Below are 20889 nucleotides of genomic sequence, written 5' to 3' on the forward strand. Positions count from 1 at the left end.
TGTTCTGTACGGTGCCAGCATTTCTGCTCTGTTTCTTTATTGACACAATCCCAGAGGTTTGTTTGCTTTCCTAACTGTGGCTAGCTAATGAGCTGAGTATAGTATATTTCTGTCAAGTCTCTCTCTCAGATCTTTTCTATAACCTGTCATCTGGGACTATGTGGGACCTAACCCGATAAGCCATTTTCCAAACTTATCTACATCTTTAATCCTTTCAGACAATCAATTTGAAAGCCACTGTCAGACCCTGCCCTCATTTTTTCCATTGCTCTTTGTGATGGTTCTCGAGGCACCAGCACTGAGCCATGTTGTTACATCTGCCTCTAATGAGAGAAGTCTTCCCTGTGGTTCCTGGGTGTCAGCTCCCTAACACCACCAGCCTTTCAGCCACTCAAGCACTCTCCTCTGGGCTACACCAGCCTGGTCTTTGCCTTGCAGGTTAACAAAAGGTTCCCCATTCCCCTTGAAGCATTTTCCCTGTGATATCCAGCCCCTGACACTGGCTACTCACAGAAATCCCTGATCCTTTGCTCCCAAAGGAACAGTGTACCCCAGTTGACCAATTTTCCCTTTTGCCACTGCTGTCTAACACACAGCACTTGTGAGCATTTGCAATAAGTCCAAAGAAAGTTTATTTAAGATAAAATAGAGATTTCACTAGAAACAAGAGCAAGTGATGGAAACATGTTTACAATACAAAAGAAAACCATAAAACATGAATTAGGACCTTCAATTATTAATACAGTAGTTACCTTTCCTATCTATTAAAGTAGGTTTTCCCCCCAAAGTTCAGCCTGCTGCAGAGCTGGCTGGCTTCCCAGGAACCAAATACAAATGTTCATGAAACAGGCTGTTCAACAAGGAGTCTCCTCAGTGAATGACTGCAGAGTGTCTTTCTCCATCCTGTGATATACTTACCCAGTCTTCCATCTTAATTCACAGATAGGGTGATCTGTTATAAAGTTCCTTTTTACCTGCAAGGGTTTTGATTGCTTGCATTTGTCTTTGATGGTTTTTCATTGACTGTTGTGGGGTGGGGCAAGAGTAGACAACTGAACCTGGCTTTACACCACTGGCTGACCAGGGGGAGGTGACAACTCCCTCCCACTTGAATGAAGACTCCCTGGAGACTCACTTTTACTCCCAAACCCATAAGGCATTGTTTTCACTATACATTATCCCTTAAATATTTCCCATCTAAACATCTCACAATGATTATGTGTATTGATGAGTTACAAGCTTTCCATATAGACCTCATACTAGCCTTCATGGATACATACCATGAAAGTAGTGTATTAGGTGTAGTGATTTTGTCAGGTCTGAGACAGAAGTTGCTTGTAAAGAACAGTGAACCCTTTGCACTTCGTCACCAATGGGCCTTTTTGTTACACCTTTGGATCCAGTCTTGCCCCTCTGCAGCATTGGTGCATTCTCTCATTTCATATCACCTGCAAATGTGCATAAGCTGATCTCTAATTACTAGTCACTAATGTATAGCATTGGATTGTGTCTGCTGCTATTGAAATCAAGAGAGGTTTTTCCATTGGCTTCTCTGGAAGCAGGCTTAGGCCCTAATTATTCTAGCCTTCTAGCCTTAAAATCTATTAATCTATTCTCCCTTGTGGCAGTCCACCACTTATCCATTCCTACTAGATCTGTAATTATTTACCCCATTCTCTGGCCTCTTTTATCCACACAATTATTTTACTCAATTGAGCATTTCACCATCAAGACAGTATTTGCTAACTTTACATTAGTCATTTATGTGAAAGTGAACATCTTTTTGAATTATTATATGTTCTCCTTCACTCGATTCTCCTATTAGAGTTGTTGATTAAAATACATAGCAAATTGTTTTACTGCGCTCATGGTTCATTCTTAAAAGTGTTCTAGAGACTAAATAACTGAACCTAGCCAAATTTATTGTCTAAAGACAAAAAAGAACAATATGAAAAGGAGACATACATATCCTCTTTCTGAGAAGCAAATTTTCAGTGTATTCACCTTACATGTTTCAACTAGCAGTATTTATACAGTAGTATTTATTTTATAGGTTACAAAACTCTTTACACATCACTAAAATCCAACACACAAGTGTGTACCAGTTCCTTAACTAGTTGTTCTGTACCTTCCTTATCTTTGTTTGAATACTAATATTCCAGGTACCGTCCGTGAAGGTATCTTTCTGTACTTTCCCATGTCGTGTTTTGGATACTTCATTCAAAGTGTTGATGAGCCCTGAAAGTACTCCCTAACAGTACCTGGTACAAAGTATGCACACAGCTTGCTTTGACAAGTTTCCTATTTTCTAGTCTGACTTCAGCTTTGCAACGTGTTGTGGGATACTTGACATGGGTGAACAAAATTGTGGGAAGAGCATAATACATTAACAACTTCCATATATATCATGTAATGTTACAGTAATATCATGCACATAATACCTATTGATGTGGTGTAGAGTACATCTAATGTATATGTATTGGCTAACGGTGTAACTTATATTGTTTGAATTAGTTGATAATTGTAGAAAAGTGAAAAAGATCACTGAGAAAAATCCCCTGAATGTTTCAAGAGATAGCGTGAGATGTATTATGCCATTCTATTAAGGGTTGTTTGTTTTGTTTTGTTTAAAAAGGACATGTAGATTGGATCAGATGGATTTTTTTTAACCTTTCTGTGCCTTTTTTACTCTATCTTTAGCTGTGGCAATGACAAATCTTTTTTCCATATTTTGAAAAAGATTGTGTCATATCTAAAAAGCCGAAGTCTGTTCTCTAGGGCATTTGTTGTGCATGTGTATGTGTGCTCAGTCAGCATAACGCTTTGCTACACAGGAATTGCCATATTGGGTCAGACTCACGCTCCTTCTAGTCCAGTATTGTGTCAGTGGCCAGTACCAAATGCTTCTGAGAAAGGTACAAAAAACCCCAGATCAGGTTGATGTGGGATAATCTGCCCCCATCCTAATCCCTAATAATTAGAGATTGTTTTAAACCCCAAAGCATAAGGTTTTATCTCCCTTCCAATCCTCTTGCCATTAGCATTCATTATTATAATTCTGAATATTCTTTTTATCCATGTAAACATCCAATTACTCTTTGAATCGTGCTAAATTTTGGCTTTAGTTTCATTCTAGGGGAATGAGTTCAACTGTCTAATTACATGTTGTTTGAAAAAGTGTTTCCTTTTATCAGTTTTGTATTTGTCACCTTTCAATTTTATTTCACGTCCCCTTGTTCTAACATTATGAGACTGGGAGAACAGAAACTCCCAGTCTACCTTCTTACCATTTCTAATGAACAGTGGTGTTAGAGTGGACTTATTTTCCATTTCCAGGAGCAGTGCAGGGTGGGAACTGTGTTACCGTTTTCCCTCCTTGCCCTGGGGAAGGGAAGCAATTTATTACTTGCATTAGTTGGATCGGTGTGGGGGGGAGGGGAAGAGGCAGAGCTCCAACTTTTCCAACTGACTAGCTAGTTAGGGGGAGGAGTCAGCATTGCATAGTGCTCCTTACCCCTATGCCCTCAGACCCAAGGTCGTGCAGGAGAGTCTTGTTCCCCTGGCGGAGGTGCACAGTCCATGTGGAAATCTAGCCCAAAGAGTATATTCTGACTGCACAGGATAGTACAGGAGTGGGAGATGAATCCCTATGGGAAGAACTTGTTTCTCTGGGAATTAGTTTCACTAGATTTCTAATAGTGTTATGAAATGTATTTAAAATCATGTGTGTAGAGTAGCTATGTGATTTGTTTACTGGGCTCATTTGTTCCCCTCTCCTTTTCTGTAGGTTTGAAGATGGCACCGTTTCGTTCCTTGATATCATTGCACTGAAACATGGATTTGATGCTTTGGAAAGACTTACAGGTCAGTCGCACACATAATTCTAACTCCGAAGAGGAAAGTTCCAGATTAATACACAGGGCTTGATTCTGATCTTGTTGACACCACTAACTTAATTCAATTGGATAGAGTTATGACTGATGTTCACTAGTGTGAGATTGGAATCGTGCGTGTCAGTGGTGTATTCAATTTTAAAATATCAGATTTTTCCAAGCCATTTTGCCATTATCTATAAGAAAAACAAAACATTGATGGGATTCTTCTAAATAAACGTGTAAAGTTTTGAGCAGGTGACGCATTTGTAACCTGAATCACATTCCCAGCTATACGGAAGGATTTAGTAGAAAAATATTTGCATTAATTAGCTGGGCTTCATTCAGCTGTAGTTGGCAGCAGTAATTTTTCCTACTGCATATTAGAACTTGATGATGTGATTTGGTGCTGAAGAGCTATTTTGTGATAGGGAAACCAGTAAAAACAATTTAGTGAATTCCCAAAAGCTTCTTGTTAAATAAGAAATAGTGTTCCATTGTCTGTTTGGCTATGTTCAGGCAGTAAACTTTCCAGGCAATTTTACTTTTTACACCAGTCTATATTGCATTATCATGATGTCTTTTAATGGAAACCATTCTAAAATAGATTGCATTTTACATTTCTTATTCAGCCTTTTCTTCTGGGCAGCTACATCTCAGGGGAAAAAAATACATGACTGTGAAGCCACTGTAGAAATAATTTAAGGATTTGAGCATGAGTAATCACTTTTTAGATCATTCATAGAAGAATCTGAAAGATATTGATGAATTCAGTTCTGTAGAAGGCTTTCTGTCCTCGGCTGACATTTAAAACTAATCCTATGAGTGAATTTTTGTGTTGTCTCATTTTTATTTTTTTCATAAATATTTATATTATATAATTCAAGTGTGACTCTCTGCATAATTAGATGGCATTGTTATAACAATCAGATCTGATATAGTAGCCCACCTAAGTAGTGACATGCATCCATTGGGAAAAAATAGTAATCCCCTCTCTCAAAAAAATCTTCCTATTGAGATGCACACCACGTTCAATGAAATTTGCAATCTCCTTTCACATTTGGGTAAGTGATTTCCTTTCTGCTGTGTTGTCTCCTACATGGTAGTAGGACACAGTTAAATAAAATGAAAAGTATTTTCAACTTCTGTTAGCAATTGCCACTGAAAAATATTGAGGTTTATTAAATGTTATCCATATATTTACCCATATTTATTACTATCATCCCATATTCTGTTGGGTGGATCACATAAAAAGATGCATATGGGTGAGTGCTACTCATTGGTTTATGGAATGAAAGTTCTCCAGAAACTAAACTATATCTCCGCAGAAGGTCCACTAGGGAGGAGGTTACAGTGGCTACATTGCCATAGCCTCCTTTAGGCAGGAGATTAGGGAGTTTTAAGGAAACAAAACAGTCCCCAAAATAGGGTTGCCAATTTTGGTTGGTATTCCTGGAGGTTTCATCACATGACATAATCTTTAATTAAAGATTAATCTTTTAATTCCTGGACACTCCAGGACAATCCTGGAGAGCTGTCAACCATACCCTAAAAGGGGCATGAACCAGGCTACCAGGAGATGTCCTGATTCAGAACCTTCTCTGTATGAGCTCCTGCAAAGCTGTTGGCAGGAATCAAAGCTGCATTCCCTGGTGGAAAACTTTGGAGTGAAGGGAATTAGAACCAACAGTTCCATGTTAAAGTGAGTCTCCCAGAGACACAAAAGGTCTTCTTGACTCCAGGATGTGTAACGCATTATTCCTTGCATCAGCTGGTGCTTATCTGGCCAAGTGTCACAAATCCATGAGATGACCATTAGTGCTAGATTTTGCATTTAAATCAGAGATTTATCTGAAAGATACATAAAATTACATGAAGCCAGAGAGCTCCCTATTGACCACATATATGATGAGGTTTAACTGCATTTTTACTTATATGCACATAGAATATATTGTGCTTATGGAATGTGCTCTTGGCATATCAGTTTCAGGCAGAAATATAGGTATAGGTGATGTGTAAAGCCTACATCTCTCAACTTTCTTCAACTCACTCTTCAATTTGTTATTTTCAAGCACATACCTGACATAACAGTGGCCCCAATCCAGAAAGGCACTAAGCATCTGTGGGGCATTTGTAATACCTGGTGGCTGTTGTGGTGATTTCAGATGTTCAGCGCCTGAGGATTTGGCCCAGTGTTTGAAAAGTGGCTGTGTTCCTTCCTGATGTCCCAAGGATTTTGTGAGGAGCCTTCTGTGACCCGGGGTGCCTGGGGCAGCCCTCACTGGAAATGCCAAGGTCAGGGCAGGCTGTAAAACGGAGAGCAGATACTCCCAAGACTGGTGGGTAACACTGAGGTTAAACTCCCCAACTATTCACAAACTGTGCTTCTGATCCTCCACACTGATTATCAAGAAGCAAAAAAAGAAATCACACAGCCACGTTTATTGCATTCCAGTTCTCTGGCTCCCAGTCAGCACATAGGACCAGTTCAGTGAGAAGTTATTTAAAAAAACTCTGCTCACATATACAAAATGTTCTTCTGATCCCAAAGGGTCAGCCACATTACCAGGTCAGTATAGATTTGGATCTTACCCAAAATACCACGCTGCCAGCCAATCCTTTAGTGTCTAAAATTAAATCTTTATTATAAAGAAAAAAGAAAGAAGAAGAAGAGAGATGTAAAATGGTAAAACAGTCAAATACATACAAAGACTTCAAAGTCCATATATCAGGCACCTAGCAGTAGTGGTGAGTTTGCTGGCTTGAAAGTCCCTCTGGATGGGTCATTCAGTCCTTTGTTCAGAGCTTCATTTGTAGAAATGTTACTCCAGAGGTAAGAAGCCGGAATGAAGACAATTTTGGAAAAGATGCAACTGCCTTTTATAGTCTTTTTGCCATGCCGCTTGTGCCACCTTTGTCCCAAACACAAGCTGCCCAGCACATGGCTTGGAAGCCTTAGAGTTCTGTCCATAGGCATGTCCCTGCATGCCTTGCTGAGTCATAAGGTGTATCCCTTCCCTACAATGGGTCAATTGTACAGCTGATAGTCCTTAATGGGCCATCAAGCAGGCTAGGCAGTGCTGATGCCAAACTTTCTGGGGGTGTCACCCAGAAGCATAGTACAAGTTTTGTAATACAGACATACATACATATCTATAACCCAAAATACAAAGGTGATACAAACACATAAATGAGATTATCACATCTGGCAAATTATAACATTTCTGCAGATATCTTACATGGCATATCTGGCATAACTCACTGCAATTTTACATTATTGGTATTCATAATATCCTCAAGTGCCCCCCCTCCCCGATTCCATATAGTGTCACAACTTCTATAGCTCCTCAAGGGCCTGCTCCTCTTGAAATCAATAGCAGAGTTTTCACTGATGTTAATGAGAGCAGGATTGAGCCCCAAATGAATAAGGAGATTTTGGATGCTCTCCGTATACAGACGACAGTTCAGAAATGGAGCCTTTGGTATATTGTTGATCTATCCATAAAATAAACTGCTTTAATAGTATGTATATTCACTACACAAACCTGTTCTGTGGTGAAGGAGCAGTTCTGTGGAATTCAGGAGCAAACTTCTTTGGTTGACAGTGCATAGGGTTACCATATTAAACAAATAAAAAAAGAGGACCCTGGCCCTGCCTATTTCCCACCCCCAGCTCCGCCCCTTCCCCGCCCCAACCCCGCCCTAACTCCGCCCCCTCCTCCCTCCCACTCCCAGCCACGCGAAAAGGGCTGCCCGAGCGCTACCGGCTTCACGGTTTGCCGGGCAGCCCCCAGACCCTGCGCCCCCGGCCGGCGCTTCCCCAGCGCAGCTTTAGCCCGGGAGGGGAAGCGCCCAGCCGGAGGTGCAGGGTCTGGAGGCTGCCCGGCAAACCGTGAAGCCGGTAGCGCTCGGGCTTCGGGCAGCCCCCATGCCTCCGGACCCTGCGCCCCCGGCCGGGCACTTCCCCTCCCAGGCTCCGGCGGCGCAGGGTCCGGAGGCATGGGGGCTGCCCGAAGCCCGTAGCGCTCGGCTCTTAAACAGAGCCGAAGAGTCAGGGGAGGAGCAGAGCCGCCGCGGCCGGAGGCTCTGCTCCTCCCCTGACTCTTCGGCTCTGTTTAAGAGCCGAGCTGCCTGAGCGCTACCGGCTTCAGGCAGCCCCCATGCCTCCGGACCCTGCGCCGCTGGAGCCTGGGAGGGGAAGTGCCCGGCCGGCGGCTGGGGTCCGGAGGCATGGGGGCTGCCTGAAGCCCATAGCGCTCGGGCAGCTCGGCTCTTAAACAGAGCCGAAGAGTCGTGAGGAGCAGAGCAGCCGCGGGAGGGGAAGTGCCCGGCCGGCATTTTCCCGGACATGTTCGGCTTTTTGGCAATTCCCCCCGGACGGGGGTTTTATTGCCGAAAAGCCGGACATGTCCGGGAAAAACCGGACGTATGGTAACCCTAACAGTGCACAAACATTACCAGGGACCTGACAGGAAAGGAGGCAAAACATCATCCCTCCCAATGCATTTCTTTTTTCATCTTAGCTTCCTTCTGGCACCTATTTCAGCTGAACAATTTATAAATCTAATGAGGGTACTAGGCTGAGGAAAAAACTGCTCCCCTCCAGTCCTGGTCCCAGATAAGCTGTATGGTAATAATGTGATTACCATAAATATAGGCATGAATGAACAGTTTGAGGCCTTTTGTTCCCGCTTTTGATTTGCTTCCTGGTCTGTATCAGTGATGAAAATCTAAGACCATACACACACAAAAAAGACTTTGTGTGTGTGTAGATTTGTCTAAATTCTCTGCAGTGTCTTTTGTCTTCTAATTTTGGACTAATTCATTTGTCACTGGTGGACTTTTTTATTTTACCTTTTATTTCTTTCTTTTTCTCCTTTTTTTTTTTTTTGAGGAAGCATTTTCTATGTCTGGCTTGTATGTCAGTTCTGGTCATGAATTTTCTGTAGAATACAAACTAATGCTTCAAGGCAAGAATAAATTCCTTCACAGGGACAGACTTGAAATGATAGCTTTCTGTGTGAAAAGATCTGTCTCTGGTATTTTGGATACATCAAATTTTATTTTCTCTATCACTCATCAGTAGCCATGTTTAACTGCAAATCGGATGTATTTATACTACTCTGGAGTGAGTGTGGTGAATAATTGTATTTGCTTCATTAATAAAACCCTCTTTTGACCATGTTCTTGGCCAATATGGGTGAATAAACGGTCTTGTAATGAGCTTATGGTGTTCATTATCACCTTCAGAAGAATTATACATTACTTACTCTCAATAGTCTAAAACACTTGTGGATGGTTTGATAAGTTTGCCATAATTTTTTATATAACAATGCCTATACATTGAAATAACTTCATAGAATAATTCAGAATTCTTTCTTGCGATACACTGTAGATAAATTTATAAATTAAATATTAGGATGAACTTTGATTTTTTTCCTCACTGATATCTCTTACTATAAGGTTGACTTTTTTTTTTAACCCTTTTTTGAAATTGGAAATTTTAGTGATCTTTTTAAAGTGAAAATGAGGAGGTGTTTTGTTTTGTTTTGTTTTAAATATTCTTTAAAAAATTGGAAAACTATCACTTTAGTTGCGGGGAGGAGGGCGGGGATTGTGTGTTTGGGTGTTTCAGATTTGGTTTTCCATCTCCTCCTTCCCTACTCCTTGCTTTTCAGTGGCAACATGGAAAAGGGGAGGAAAAGAAAAATAAAGGGGGAGCGAGTGGAGAGGGAGAGGAAAAAATTCTAAAATGAAATATAAGACGCCTAAACAGTGTGATAAAAATGTTCACATAAAAATTTAAAATAAACTAAAAAGTATTGCTTTTTGAAACCTGTGTGGAACAAAAGTGACTTAGTAATTTTTCCCAGTTTCTTGACCAGCTGTACCTAATTATGTTCAGTCACAAGATTAAGCAGTAATTCTTCTGTGTGGCAAATCTAGCTAAGGTTCTTCTGTGGCCCCCATTACAGTAGTATCTGAGTACCTCCCAATTTTAATGTCTTTGTCTTGACAACATCCCTGTGAGAGAGGGAAATACAGCTGCACTGGGAGAAGGGGATAAAATGGGACCCAGATGGGGCCACCCCTGCATCCTCCTGGGCAAGGGTGACCCTCCTCCGCGACTCTGGGGAACTAAGATCCAGGTGATGTCCTTGGAGGAAAATTGAAGAGCAGCCATCCAGAGCTCCAGCCAGTAGGACCAGGAGCAGCCAAAGCAGGGATCTAAATATTTCAGGCAAACCTGTCAAATTTTCTGCAACTTCCTCTGTCCTGTGCTGATAGGCTGTTTGCTCCAATCCTCCTTCTTCATCTCCGTTTCATCTGCCCCTCCTTCATTTTCCTCCCCTGCTGTGTTCCCCTCACCCACCCACCCTTCCCCTCCTTCTTCCCATTTAGGGCATCCCCTCCAGACTAAACCCATTTAAAAAAGAATTTTTGGAACTGATATGACGTTTGCTGCCATCAAATTGTTCACTCTGCTTCTGTGTTCTACCCTTTCCCCTGCCCTCTGTAAGCTCTTTGGGGCAGGAACCATCTACTACTCTGTGTTTGTACAATGTCTGTCACAATGGGACCCATGCTTGATGGGCCCTGAGGTGCTATCATAATAAACATTATTATTAATCATGTCCCCATTTTACAGATTGGGAACTGAGGCACAGAGAGACTAAGTGACTTGTTCAAGGTCCCACAAGTCTGTGGCAAAGCAGGAAATTGAATGCAGGCTAGTTAACCAGTGGACAAAATGTTTATTCCAAACTATGCCTATACTTCATGTGGTCCTGTAGCAGCATTTGTGGTCTCATATTATTCTAATTTTGTGTTCAAAATAGATAGGAATTTACCCCCCCTTCTTGTGCCCATCACACTGAAACTTAAATGATTCCAAACCCATTTTCTTCTCGTCACTACTTTCACTAAACCCTTACTTCCAGTTTACTAAGGCCTTGTCTACGCTGGTGGCAGCATGTAGGGTACATGTAGCTACACAGTGCAGTGAAAAGCAGGCTGTGTCCACACAGTGGTGTGCAGATACATGCAGCAGTGAAAGGCTCTATAAGCGGGGGAGGCAGAGGGGAAATGCTCCAGCAGCAGGGAGCTGTGGAACCTTTCCCCACTGCCTCTCCCCCTGCCAGAGCCTTTCCCTGCTGCCAGATTCTTTCACTGTGGCAGAGAAAGACTCCAGCAGTGGCAAGGCAGCGGGACACTGCGCTACAAAATGTAGCAATGTAGACATGAGAGGCACTGCTTGAGCGAGTACAGAGCCATGTAGGGTTCTGGCATGTCTTTACTCTACTTACCTAAGCCGTGCCTCACTGTCTACACTGCTTGGGGTGACCATACCTTCCGTTTGGTCAGGACAGTCCCCTTTTTAAGCCCTGTCCTGGCTGTCCCAACATTTTTGGCAAAACTGTGCATTTGGGATCAACTGTGATCATCAGCTGGCAAAAGCAAACTGTACAAATGAGCAGTTTTGCCAAAAACGTGGAGCGCGACCCCTAGTGGGGTGCAGAGGAAAGTGGTGGAGGACGAGCAGCAGCACCAACCCTGTGCAGGAGGGAGGGCTCAGAAAAGTGGCTCGGGCCTGGCCAGCCCCACACGGGTAGGTGGCAGGGGGTCTTGGGCTGGCCCCGCATGCAGGGGGTAGAGGGAAGCCTCTGGTTAGTCCTGGTTGGGTAGCGGGGGGGGGGGCTCGGGCCAGTCTCACGGGTGGGCAGGTGGAAGAGGGGCTTGAGTCAGCCCCATTAGTGGGCAGGTGGCAGAGGGGCTCCAGCTGGCCCCGGGCGGGCGGGCGGCAGGGTGGGGGCTCGTGCCAGTCTCACGCACGGGGGAGAAAGGAGGGCCTTGGGCCAGCCCCGCAGGCAGGAAGCAGGGAAGGCTGGGAGGGGGGAGCTTGTGCGGGGCCTCAGGCCCCCCTGTGCAATGTCCCATTTTCCTTTTGGGAAAATGTGGTCCCCCTAACACTGCTATATATACCTGTGCTAACAGGGTGTGCAGCATAGGTACTCTACAGTTGCCATAAGTGTAGACGTAGCCTAAGCAGCAGAATATTTTTCATTAAGAGCTTGATCCTGCAGCGTCCAGATCAGGTATTTATAACCATGAAGAGCCCTGAAAGGTGATTGGAAGATGTGGTGATATGTCGAGCATGACCCGTAGTATGGAGCAGTAGTGCATTATTCAGTACAAAATGTCTTCTGCAAGCCTGCTTACAATACTCAGTGTTAGGGTGAGCTTTCTGAGCCTTGACTCAATAGTACCTGGAGAATTGCTAGATGGTCAGATATGATATATTTATTTATGTTCCTATTTTGTTTTTAATATAAAATAACATGTTCTGGTGCTGTTGATCTAATGGATGAAGGCTATGGATGGAGGTTATCTAGGGTTTTAGAACTTAAGCTGTGGTTTTTCATTAAGTTGTATCACCTGTCAATTCAGGACCCTGGTATGTGATATCAGGAGAAAAGAAAGCGTTTAACTATGATAGATCCTACTTGTAAGCATGAATCAGAACATAAAATGTGCCTACTTGGGCATGTGTGCCTGTGCATCTGTCCCTATACCCACCTGCCCCTTGACTTTGTGCAAAGATGTGATGCACTACTCATAATGATATATTGATGTTTCTGGCCAAATTTGATGTATAAAAATAAAAGAGAAGACTAGTTCATAAACACAGAAGATTATGCCTGATTACATGAAAAAATTCATAGACACGATTTAAAAAAAAACCCTTAGCCAGATCATGTTTTTCCACATATAATAGGAGTGTATGGGTGTGTTCCTGTGATCCACACATGCCAAGTTTTGTGCAGCTCTGTATGACATATATGCAAATTACTTTATTTTTATTTCATTTTCATTTATTATATTTTCAAATAATTTACAGATAAATATAGTATCTTAACAAATATTTAGTGGGTTTGCACTGGTGAAGCATATCAGCATATTTCACCACTGTTCGGCGCCTGGCCAAAACGAATGGGGGGGGGGGGGTATACGCTGTATCAACAACCACCAGCTGGGGATGTCAGAATTGAGGTGAGCATTCCAACCTTAATACAGCAAGTTTCTTGTGTGTGTGGATTATGCTACAGACTTTAATTTCACATTTCCAGGTTTACATATTGTCCCTTTCCCTGTATGGATTATCTTTAGACTTTGAACCCAGTACCTTCAGAGCAAAGACCCCTGCCACTTGAGCTTGAGGAGTAATTGTTGGCAGTTGTATAAGTTGTTATATTTTCATTGACCAGTCCCTAGAGGGAGACATGATACTAACCCTTTGCAAGTAGGTTATACAATCATTTGTGAGAGAGTAGTGGCATGTTAGATAACAGGTTCCGGGGCTCTATTCTTTCTTTGGGAGCAGAGTGTGGTCAAGTGTTTAAAGCAGCAGTTACAGACTGGATAGCAAAGTACACATATTCCATCTGAAAAGCCTATGTGAGTGAATGGATGACTTGGCTCAGTTATACTACAGATGTGGATTGAATTCCCAGCTCTGCCTTAAGTGGCATCATGAAATCTCTGTTACCTTATTTATGAAATGAGAGAAATAACAGTTTACTGCCTCTTAGGGTAAAGATTTGAGACCTTGGTCTGTAATAAGGGTTGTGCAGTGTGTAGAAATATTAACAGTCAGGAGGTAATACCAGAACCTATTTTTCCTCTGGCTCCTAGCTTGGTGCAACTTCTCCCAGGGCAAAGGGTATCTGTGTATCTCTTTCCTGGCCTACTCACCCCCAGATGCCTGATAGACATGAAAGAGTTGCCAATGCAAGTGTCATGCAAGATGCTTGACATTTGGCAGTCAGGTCATTCCTTGTGTGAAAGGAGGACTTGAATAAGGATTGTGGGATAAGTTCCTATAATAGTGTCTTTTGGAGCTCCCCTTCTAAATTTAGAATGTGTGAAATTACCATAAAATCAAATTGAGAACTAGACATTTTTTCATTTTTAATTTTTGAAATATAGGGCTTGGTTTACATGTGACCTTTAGCCTAGGAACTTACTTCCCTGTTGTGCTCTTTTTCTTATAACCTCAGATAAGGGATACTGAAATATTTTCTATTTATATAAGATTTTTATAAAGTTACAGCTATAAATCATAATTAAAAGGGAAATGAAAAAATATGCATAAATTAAATTCCATTAAAATGTTAAACAATGTTCTGCATTTTCAGTTAATTATTAATATCAATAATTAAAAAGGAAAACACAAAGAAAAACATGTTACCGTGTGGATATATTTTTCCTTGACTGCTGTATGATCTGTTTCCTTACCAAACACACTTAATCTTGACAGGCTGGTGAAACAGAGTTAATATATATGAAAAATAAGAGAAGTCTTTGGTTAGAGAATGTATCGGTTTTTGGCATTCATAAAAGTATGCATCTCATTGGAATCTTATATGTGCACTTTAGTCATGCTTTAGCAGATGTCAAGGTTCTAATTCCAATGCATATTGGGTACCATAGCAAGGATTACCTTATTTCATTTCTTACATTTTTAATTTCTGAACTAACTGGATCCAGCTGTTCCAGCTCTTAATGAAATGCAGAGATTTTATGCTAAATCCAGAAGGGCTAAATTAAAGCAAAATAAAATTTGCATATTGTGTAAAACTCCACTTGTTCAGCAGCTCCAGATTATATGGTGCTAATCACAAATACTAGATATAGTAAATCCTCTTGAAGTCACCCTGGGGTTAAGTCAACTGCTTTATGGTCTTTGACATATACCCATGAAATATGTAATCAAGTCTGTTTGACGTCCTTTTCTAATTACTGTGTATATATTTTAAACAGATGCCTTGCCAGCTGATCTGTGCCTTATGAGACCTTTTTTTTCACTATTAATCAGAAAACCGCTCTATATGTGAAAGGCAAGTGCCAATTAAAAGAAACTAATATTAGTTTCACTGTTCAGAAACTGAGTTTGCAAATAAGACGAATGCCAGATAATCTATAGCTGTAAATAAAATATAAGGATCACTGGAATGGTATCCATTGGGGGTACAATTATTTTATAGTGTACTGTGCTGTTTTAGAATATCATAAACATAAAAACTTGTTGTGCAATATGCTGATTTTTGGTAAGACGGGAAATATTAAGTAAATAATATTCTCTGTTGGAAATAGGAATGGTTAACAAATATGCCATATTCTAGAAAGGATGGTTGTGTTTCTCCAAAAGCCAGAGTTTAATTTTTTTCAAGAATGAATATTTTATTTATTTTACTGTCAAGAATTCTAACATATAATTTCAGCCTTTTGTGTTATTAGGTAGCATAGTGGGGTCTATGACTAGGTGCTATGATAATACATATAATAATAATAATAATTAATAATTAATAAGATATATTTTGCAAGATATTAGGAGGGCAAAGGAATATTTAATGAGCTAGGAGTCATTAGACATGAAATAAATAACAACTGATTGTTACTGTGTTAGCTACTTTAAAATAAAAGTCTTCAGAAATAATCTGTAAAGTTTATTTTTTCCTAACTTTAAAGTGAAAAGATGTAAATTGACCCATGGCTCCTACTGAAGTTTATAACTGCTTATATTAACGACAACATGTTTAGCAGAGACATCTGCTGGTTGTCTTTAAAAAATGAACCAGCAATCCAATGTTTAAATATTAGGACTCTATTTCTCTCACTTCTACAAGGAAGATCTTTTAAAAAGAAAACTAAAAGGGTTTTGAGTCTTTACGTGAATACCCAAAGCATTAATACTATTACTTCAGAGGAAACATTATAGGTATAATCAAATAAAATAATTACCAAAGGTAAAATAATTTTCTTGTTGCATTGCTGAGGTCACTTCCTGTGGAATCTGAACATAATTGGAGATGTATATATGAGTGGAAAAAAACAAAGAAAAAAAAATAGGCGGGCGAGAAATACCCCAATTGAAGACATCAGTACCGATACTAAAATGATACAGTAGCCAAACTAAGTCTCCATTGTCTTTAATGTGGTGAATAAGAAGAGTCAGTACATCACACACAAACTGATTTAATGTCCAGTACTTACCCCATTCTTCGAGTTTGCCGTTCTTGTTCAATAGAATAACAAAAAATAATTATCAGCCTAAGCTTTCTCCTTAGCTTGGTTTGTTTGGTTCTCTCAATAAGGCCCTACTTTTCCTCTTATATCTCAGGGTATGTCTACACTACGAGAGTAGTTCGATTTTACTTAAAGCGAATTTGTGGAACCGATATTACAAAGTCGAACGTGTGTATCCACACTAAGGACAGTAATTCGACTTTGTGAGTCCACACTAACGGGGCAAGTGTTGACATTGGAAGCGGTGCACTGTGGGTAGCTATCCCACAGTTCCTGCAGTCCCCGCTGCCCATTGGAATTCTGGGTCGAGCCCCCAATGCCTGCTGGGGCAAAAAATGTGTCGAGGGTGGTTTTGGGTAACTGTCGTCATTCAACCCTCACTCCCGCCCTCCCTCCATGAAAGCGCTGGCGGGCAATCAGTTCGCGCACTTTTCTGGTGATTGACGGCGCGGACGCCACAGCACCGCGAGCATGGAGCCCGCTGTGATCATCGCTGCAGTTATGGCCGTTGTCAACACCTCGCGCCTTATCATCCACCTTTTTCAGAGGCAGATGCTGAGAAATCGGGCGAGAAGGCTACGGCAGCGCGGTGAGGACATTAAGTCTGAGAGGGGCACAGACCTCTCACAAAGCACGGGACCCCGCGCCGTGGACATCATGGTGGCAATGGGTCATGTTGATGCTGTGGAACGGTGATTCTGGGCCCGGGAAACAAGCATGGACTGGTGGGACCGCATAGTGCTGCAGGTCTGGGATGAATCACAGTGGCTGCGAAACTTTCGGATGCATAAGGGAACTTTCCTGGAACTTTGTGAGTTGCTGTCCCCTGCCCTGAAGCGCAAGGACACCCGGATGCGAGCAGCCCTGACTGTCCAGAAGCGAGTGGCCATAGCCCTCTGGAAGCTTGTAACGCCAGACAGCTACCGGTCAGTCGCGAATCAATTTGGCGTGGGCAAATCTACCGTGGGGGTTGCTGTGATGCAAGTAGCCAACGCAATCGTTGAGCTACTGCTCTCAAAGGTAGTGACCCTGGGAAACGTGCAGGTGATCATAGATGGCTTCACTGCGATGGAATTCCCAAACTGCGGTGGGGCTATAGATGGCACTCACATCCCTATCCTGGGACCGGACCACCAGGCCAGCCAGTACATTAACCGAAAGGGCTACTTTTCAATGGTGCTGCAAGCACTGGTGGACCATAGGGGACGTTTTACCAACATCAACGTCGGATGGCCGGGCAAGGTTCATGACGCTCGCGTTTTCAGGAACTCTGGTCTGTTTAGACGGCTGCAGGAAGGTATTTACTTCCCGGACCACAAAATAACTGTTGGGCATGTGGAGATGCCTATAGTGATCCTCGGGGACCCAGCCTACCCGCTAATGCCCTGGCTCATGAAGCCCTATACAGACGCCCTGGACAGTGAAAAAGAACTCTTCAACTACCGGCTGAGCAAGTGCAGAATGGTGGTGGATTGTGCTTTTGGACGTCTGAAGGGGAGATGGAGAAGCTTACTGACCCGCTCTGATCTCAGCGAAACCAATATCCCCATTGTTATTGCAGCTTGCTGTGTGCTCCACAATCTCTGTGAGAGCAAGGGGGAGATGTTTATGGCGGGGTGGGAGGTTGAGGCAAATCGCCTGGCTGCTGATTACGCCCAGCCAGACACCCGGGCGATTAGAAGAGCCCAGCGGGATGCGCTGTGCATCCGGGAAGCTTTGAAAGCTAGGTTCCAGAGTGACCAGGGTAACCTGTGACTATTACGTTTTTTTTAAACAGATGCTGAACCTGGCCCCGTTTCTTTACCCAGTTAATGTTGACTATCCTCTCCAGTTACCTACCCCCTCCATTTGGAGGGAAGGAAAGGACGTATCAAATCTTTGGGAATGAGAGCCTTCTGTTACTTGAGCAGTCTGCAGGGGTAGAGTGACTGTTTTCACGGCCCCTGCCGCCCCTCCTTCTTGGGACTTTGGGTGAGGGGGGGATGGGACTTTGTGGCGGGGGAGGGCGGTTAGCGATAGAATGCAGCGGGGCTCTGTCCTCCTGCCTCCGGTCCTGCAGAACATCTACAAGGCGCCGGAGCATGTCCGTTTGCTCCCTCATTAGTCCAAGCAGCGTTTGAGTCGCCTGCTGGTCTTCCTGCCGCCACCTGTCTTCCCGTTCGCTGTGCGATCGCTGGTATTGTGACATGTTCTCCCTCCACTGGGTCTGCTGTGCTGCCTTGGCTCGGGAACAGACCATAAGTTCTGAGAACATCTCGTCCCATGTCCTTTTCTTTCGCTGCCTGATCTGCGCCAGCCTCTGGGAGGAGGATGCCGGGGTAGCTCGGGAGACACTCGCAGCTGTGGGATGGGAAAAAGGGAGTGAATTCCTCAAAGATACATTTTTGCAAACAATGAATATAGTCTTTCTCTGTGAACAAGACCATGCACAGTACCTATCACATGTGCACTCAGTACAAGGTCGAATTTTCTGTCTCCACATTGAGTGCCTGGGGTCTTGCTGTACAGATCACACAAGTGGGGCCAGACAACGGAATTCGGCTAGCAGGCGGATATGGTAAGCCGTAGACTTTTGGCTGCTTAAAGCTTAATTTACAGCAGTGCCCTCCTTTCACGTTCCAAGCAATGCTCCTAGCGATGGCCAGTTCCTGCTGCCGGCGATCCGGCAAGCATGAACTCTGCCTCTGTCCCACCCCCATCGCGGCTGTCCCCGGGAAAGATCCCTGCATGCTGCCGGCGAACCGCTTAGCATGAACGGTTCGCCTCCCCGCCCCGACCACGTGGCTGGGCTCGGGAAAGATCCCTGCACGCTGCCGGCGATCCAGCCGGCATGAACTCTGCCCCTGTCCCACCCCCGTCGCGACTGTCCCCGGGAAGGATCCCTGCATGCTGCCAGCGAATCGCTCAGCAGGAACGGTTCGCCTCCCCGCCACCGCCGCGTGGCTGTCCCCGGGAAAGATCCCTGCACGCTGCCGGCGAACCGCTCAGCGTGAACGGTTCGCCTCCCCGCCCCCACCGCATGGCTGTAAACCGCCGGTTACAGTTATTTAAAAGAACAGGCAATCAGTCCCCATACTAAAATTCCCCTAATTCAAAGCAGGTCACCATGAGTGATATCACTCTGATGAGGATTACGGAGACAGAGAAAGACCGCATGCTGCGTGAATGCCAGCAAATACCAGGGCCGTATGCCGCCATGCTTTGCCAGGCAATGATACCGGAGTACCTGCTGCTAGCCTGGCGCGGAAAAGTTTCCTACCATGGAGGAGGCAATAAGGCCGCTCTCCCCAGGAACCTGATGCAAAGGCTTTCACATTACCTCCAGGAGAGCTTCATGGAGATGTCCCAGGAGGATTTCTACTCTATCCCCAGACATGTTAACAGACTTTTCCAGTAGCTGCACTGGCAAGGACTAAAAAGTTAAGCGCCTAGGGCAAACTGATCATTAAAAACCCATTGCTAACATACCATGCCTATTCTGTTCAAAATAAATGTTTAAAACACTTACCTACTGATCCTTCCCCTGATTCACGGTCCGGGTTACCGCCTTGGGAGGGTTGGTAGGGGATCTCCGTGAGGGTGATGAAGAGATCCTGGCTGTCGGGGAAATCAGCGTTGAAAGTGCTGTCGACTGCCTCGTCCTCCTCATCTCCTTCCTCATCTTCCCCATCCGCGAACATCTCCGAGGAAGCGGCCGTCGACAATACCCCATCGTCAGAGTCCACGGACAGTGATGGGGTAGTGGTGGCGGCCGCACCTAGAATGGAATGCAGTGCCTCGTAGAAACGGCATGTCTGGGGCTGGGATCCGGAGCGTCCGTTTGACTCTTTGGTCTTCTGGTAGCCTTGTCTCAGCTCCTTGATTTTCACGCGGCACTGCGTTGCATCCTGGCTGTATCCTCTCTCCGTCATGGCTTTGGAGAGCTTCTCGTAGATCTTCGCATTCCGTCTTTTCGATCGCAGCTCCAAAAGCACGGACTCATCGCCCCACACAGCGATCAGATCCAAGACTTCCCGATCAGTCCATGCTGGGGCCCTCTTTCTATTCTGCGATTGCATGGTCACCTCTGCTGGAGAGCTCTGCGTCGTTGCCAGTGCTGCTGAGCTCGCCACGATGTCCAAACAGGAAATGAGATTCAAACTGCCCAGACAGGAAAAGGAATTCAAATTTTCCCAGGGCTTTTCCTGTGTGGCTGGTCAGAGCATCCGAGCTCGGACTGCTGTCCAGAGCGTCAACAGAGTGGTGCACTGTGGGATAGCTCCCGGAGCTATTAGCGTCGAATTCCATCCACACTAACCCTAATTCGACATGGCCATGTCGAATTTAGCGCTACTCCCCTCGTCGGGGAGGAGTACAGAAATCGATTTAAAGAGACCTCTATGTCGAAATAAATAGCTTCGTTGTGTGGACGGGTGCAGGGTTAATTCGAGTTAATGCTGCTAAATTCGACATAACAGCCTAGTGTAGACCAAGCCTCAGAGGGCTTGTCTACGCTGTTTTGCTGTCACTAGTGGACCTCCACCTGTTGCAGCACTGGTGGGAGTACTGCTGCCAGCAGAGGTTAAAACACTAGGGGCTGATCTACATTGTAGTTCCCACCAGTACTCCCACCTGTGGATCTGTGGCAAGGATAATAATGCTAGGAAATTAAACAAAAGTCTAATGTGGACAGTCAACCCTCTTTTATCTTAGTGACCTTGACCCCCTACCCCAGTCTGGTCTGGCTTTCTGCAGAAGCCAGCATGGATCAGCAGAATAGTCCTGTCTCTCCCTGCAGTAGGCTAAACCCTGACGTTCTCTTAACAGGTGTCCACTTATACCAGGACTGAATTTGGCATTAGGTCTACTTAAACCATCAAAGGAAGTCAAGAGATTAAGTATTTTTATGAATTTTAAACCTTTTTTTTTAAAAATGGTATGATAACTCTGC

The 20889-nt window shown here is 43.8% G+C and overlaps 1 protein-coding gene across 1 annotated transcript in view; it reads left to right on the forward strand.

Moving 5' to 3' along the window:
- The window catches only part of MOCOS (molybdenum cofactor sulfurase), a 386193-nt gene that overhangs the window by 221675 nt on the left and 143629 nt on the right, over nt 1-20889 (forward strand). The window contains exon 5 of the mRNA XM_065397684.1: nt 3788-3864. Coding sequence (XP_065253756.1) covers nt 3788-3864 — 77 coding nt within the window. The remainder of the gene's footprint in view (nt 1-3787; nt 3865-20889) is intronic.

Source organism: Emys orbicularis, chromosome 2 (assembly GCF_028017835.1).
Source record: "Emys orbicularis isolate rEmyOrb1 chromosome 2, rEmyOrb1.hap1, whole genome shotgun sequence".
NCBI lineage: Eukaryota > Metazoa > Chordata > Testudines > Emydidae > Emys > Emys orbicularis.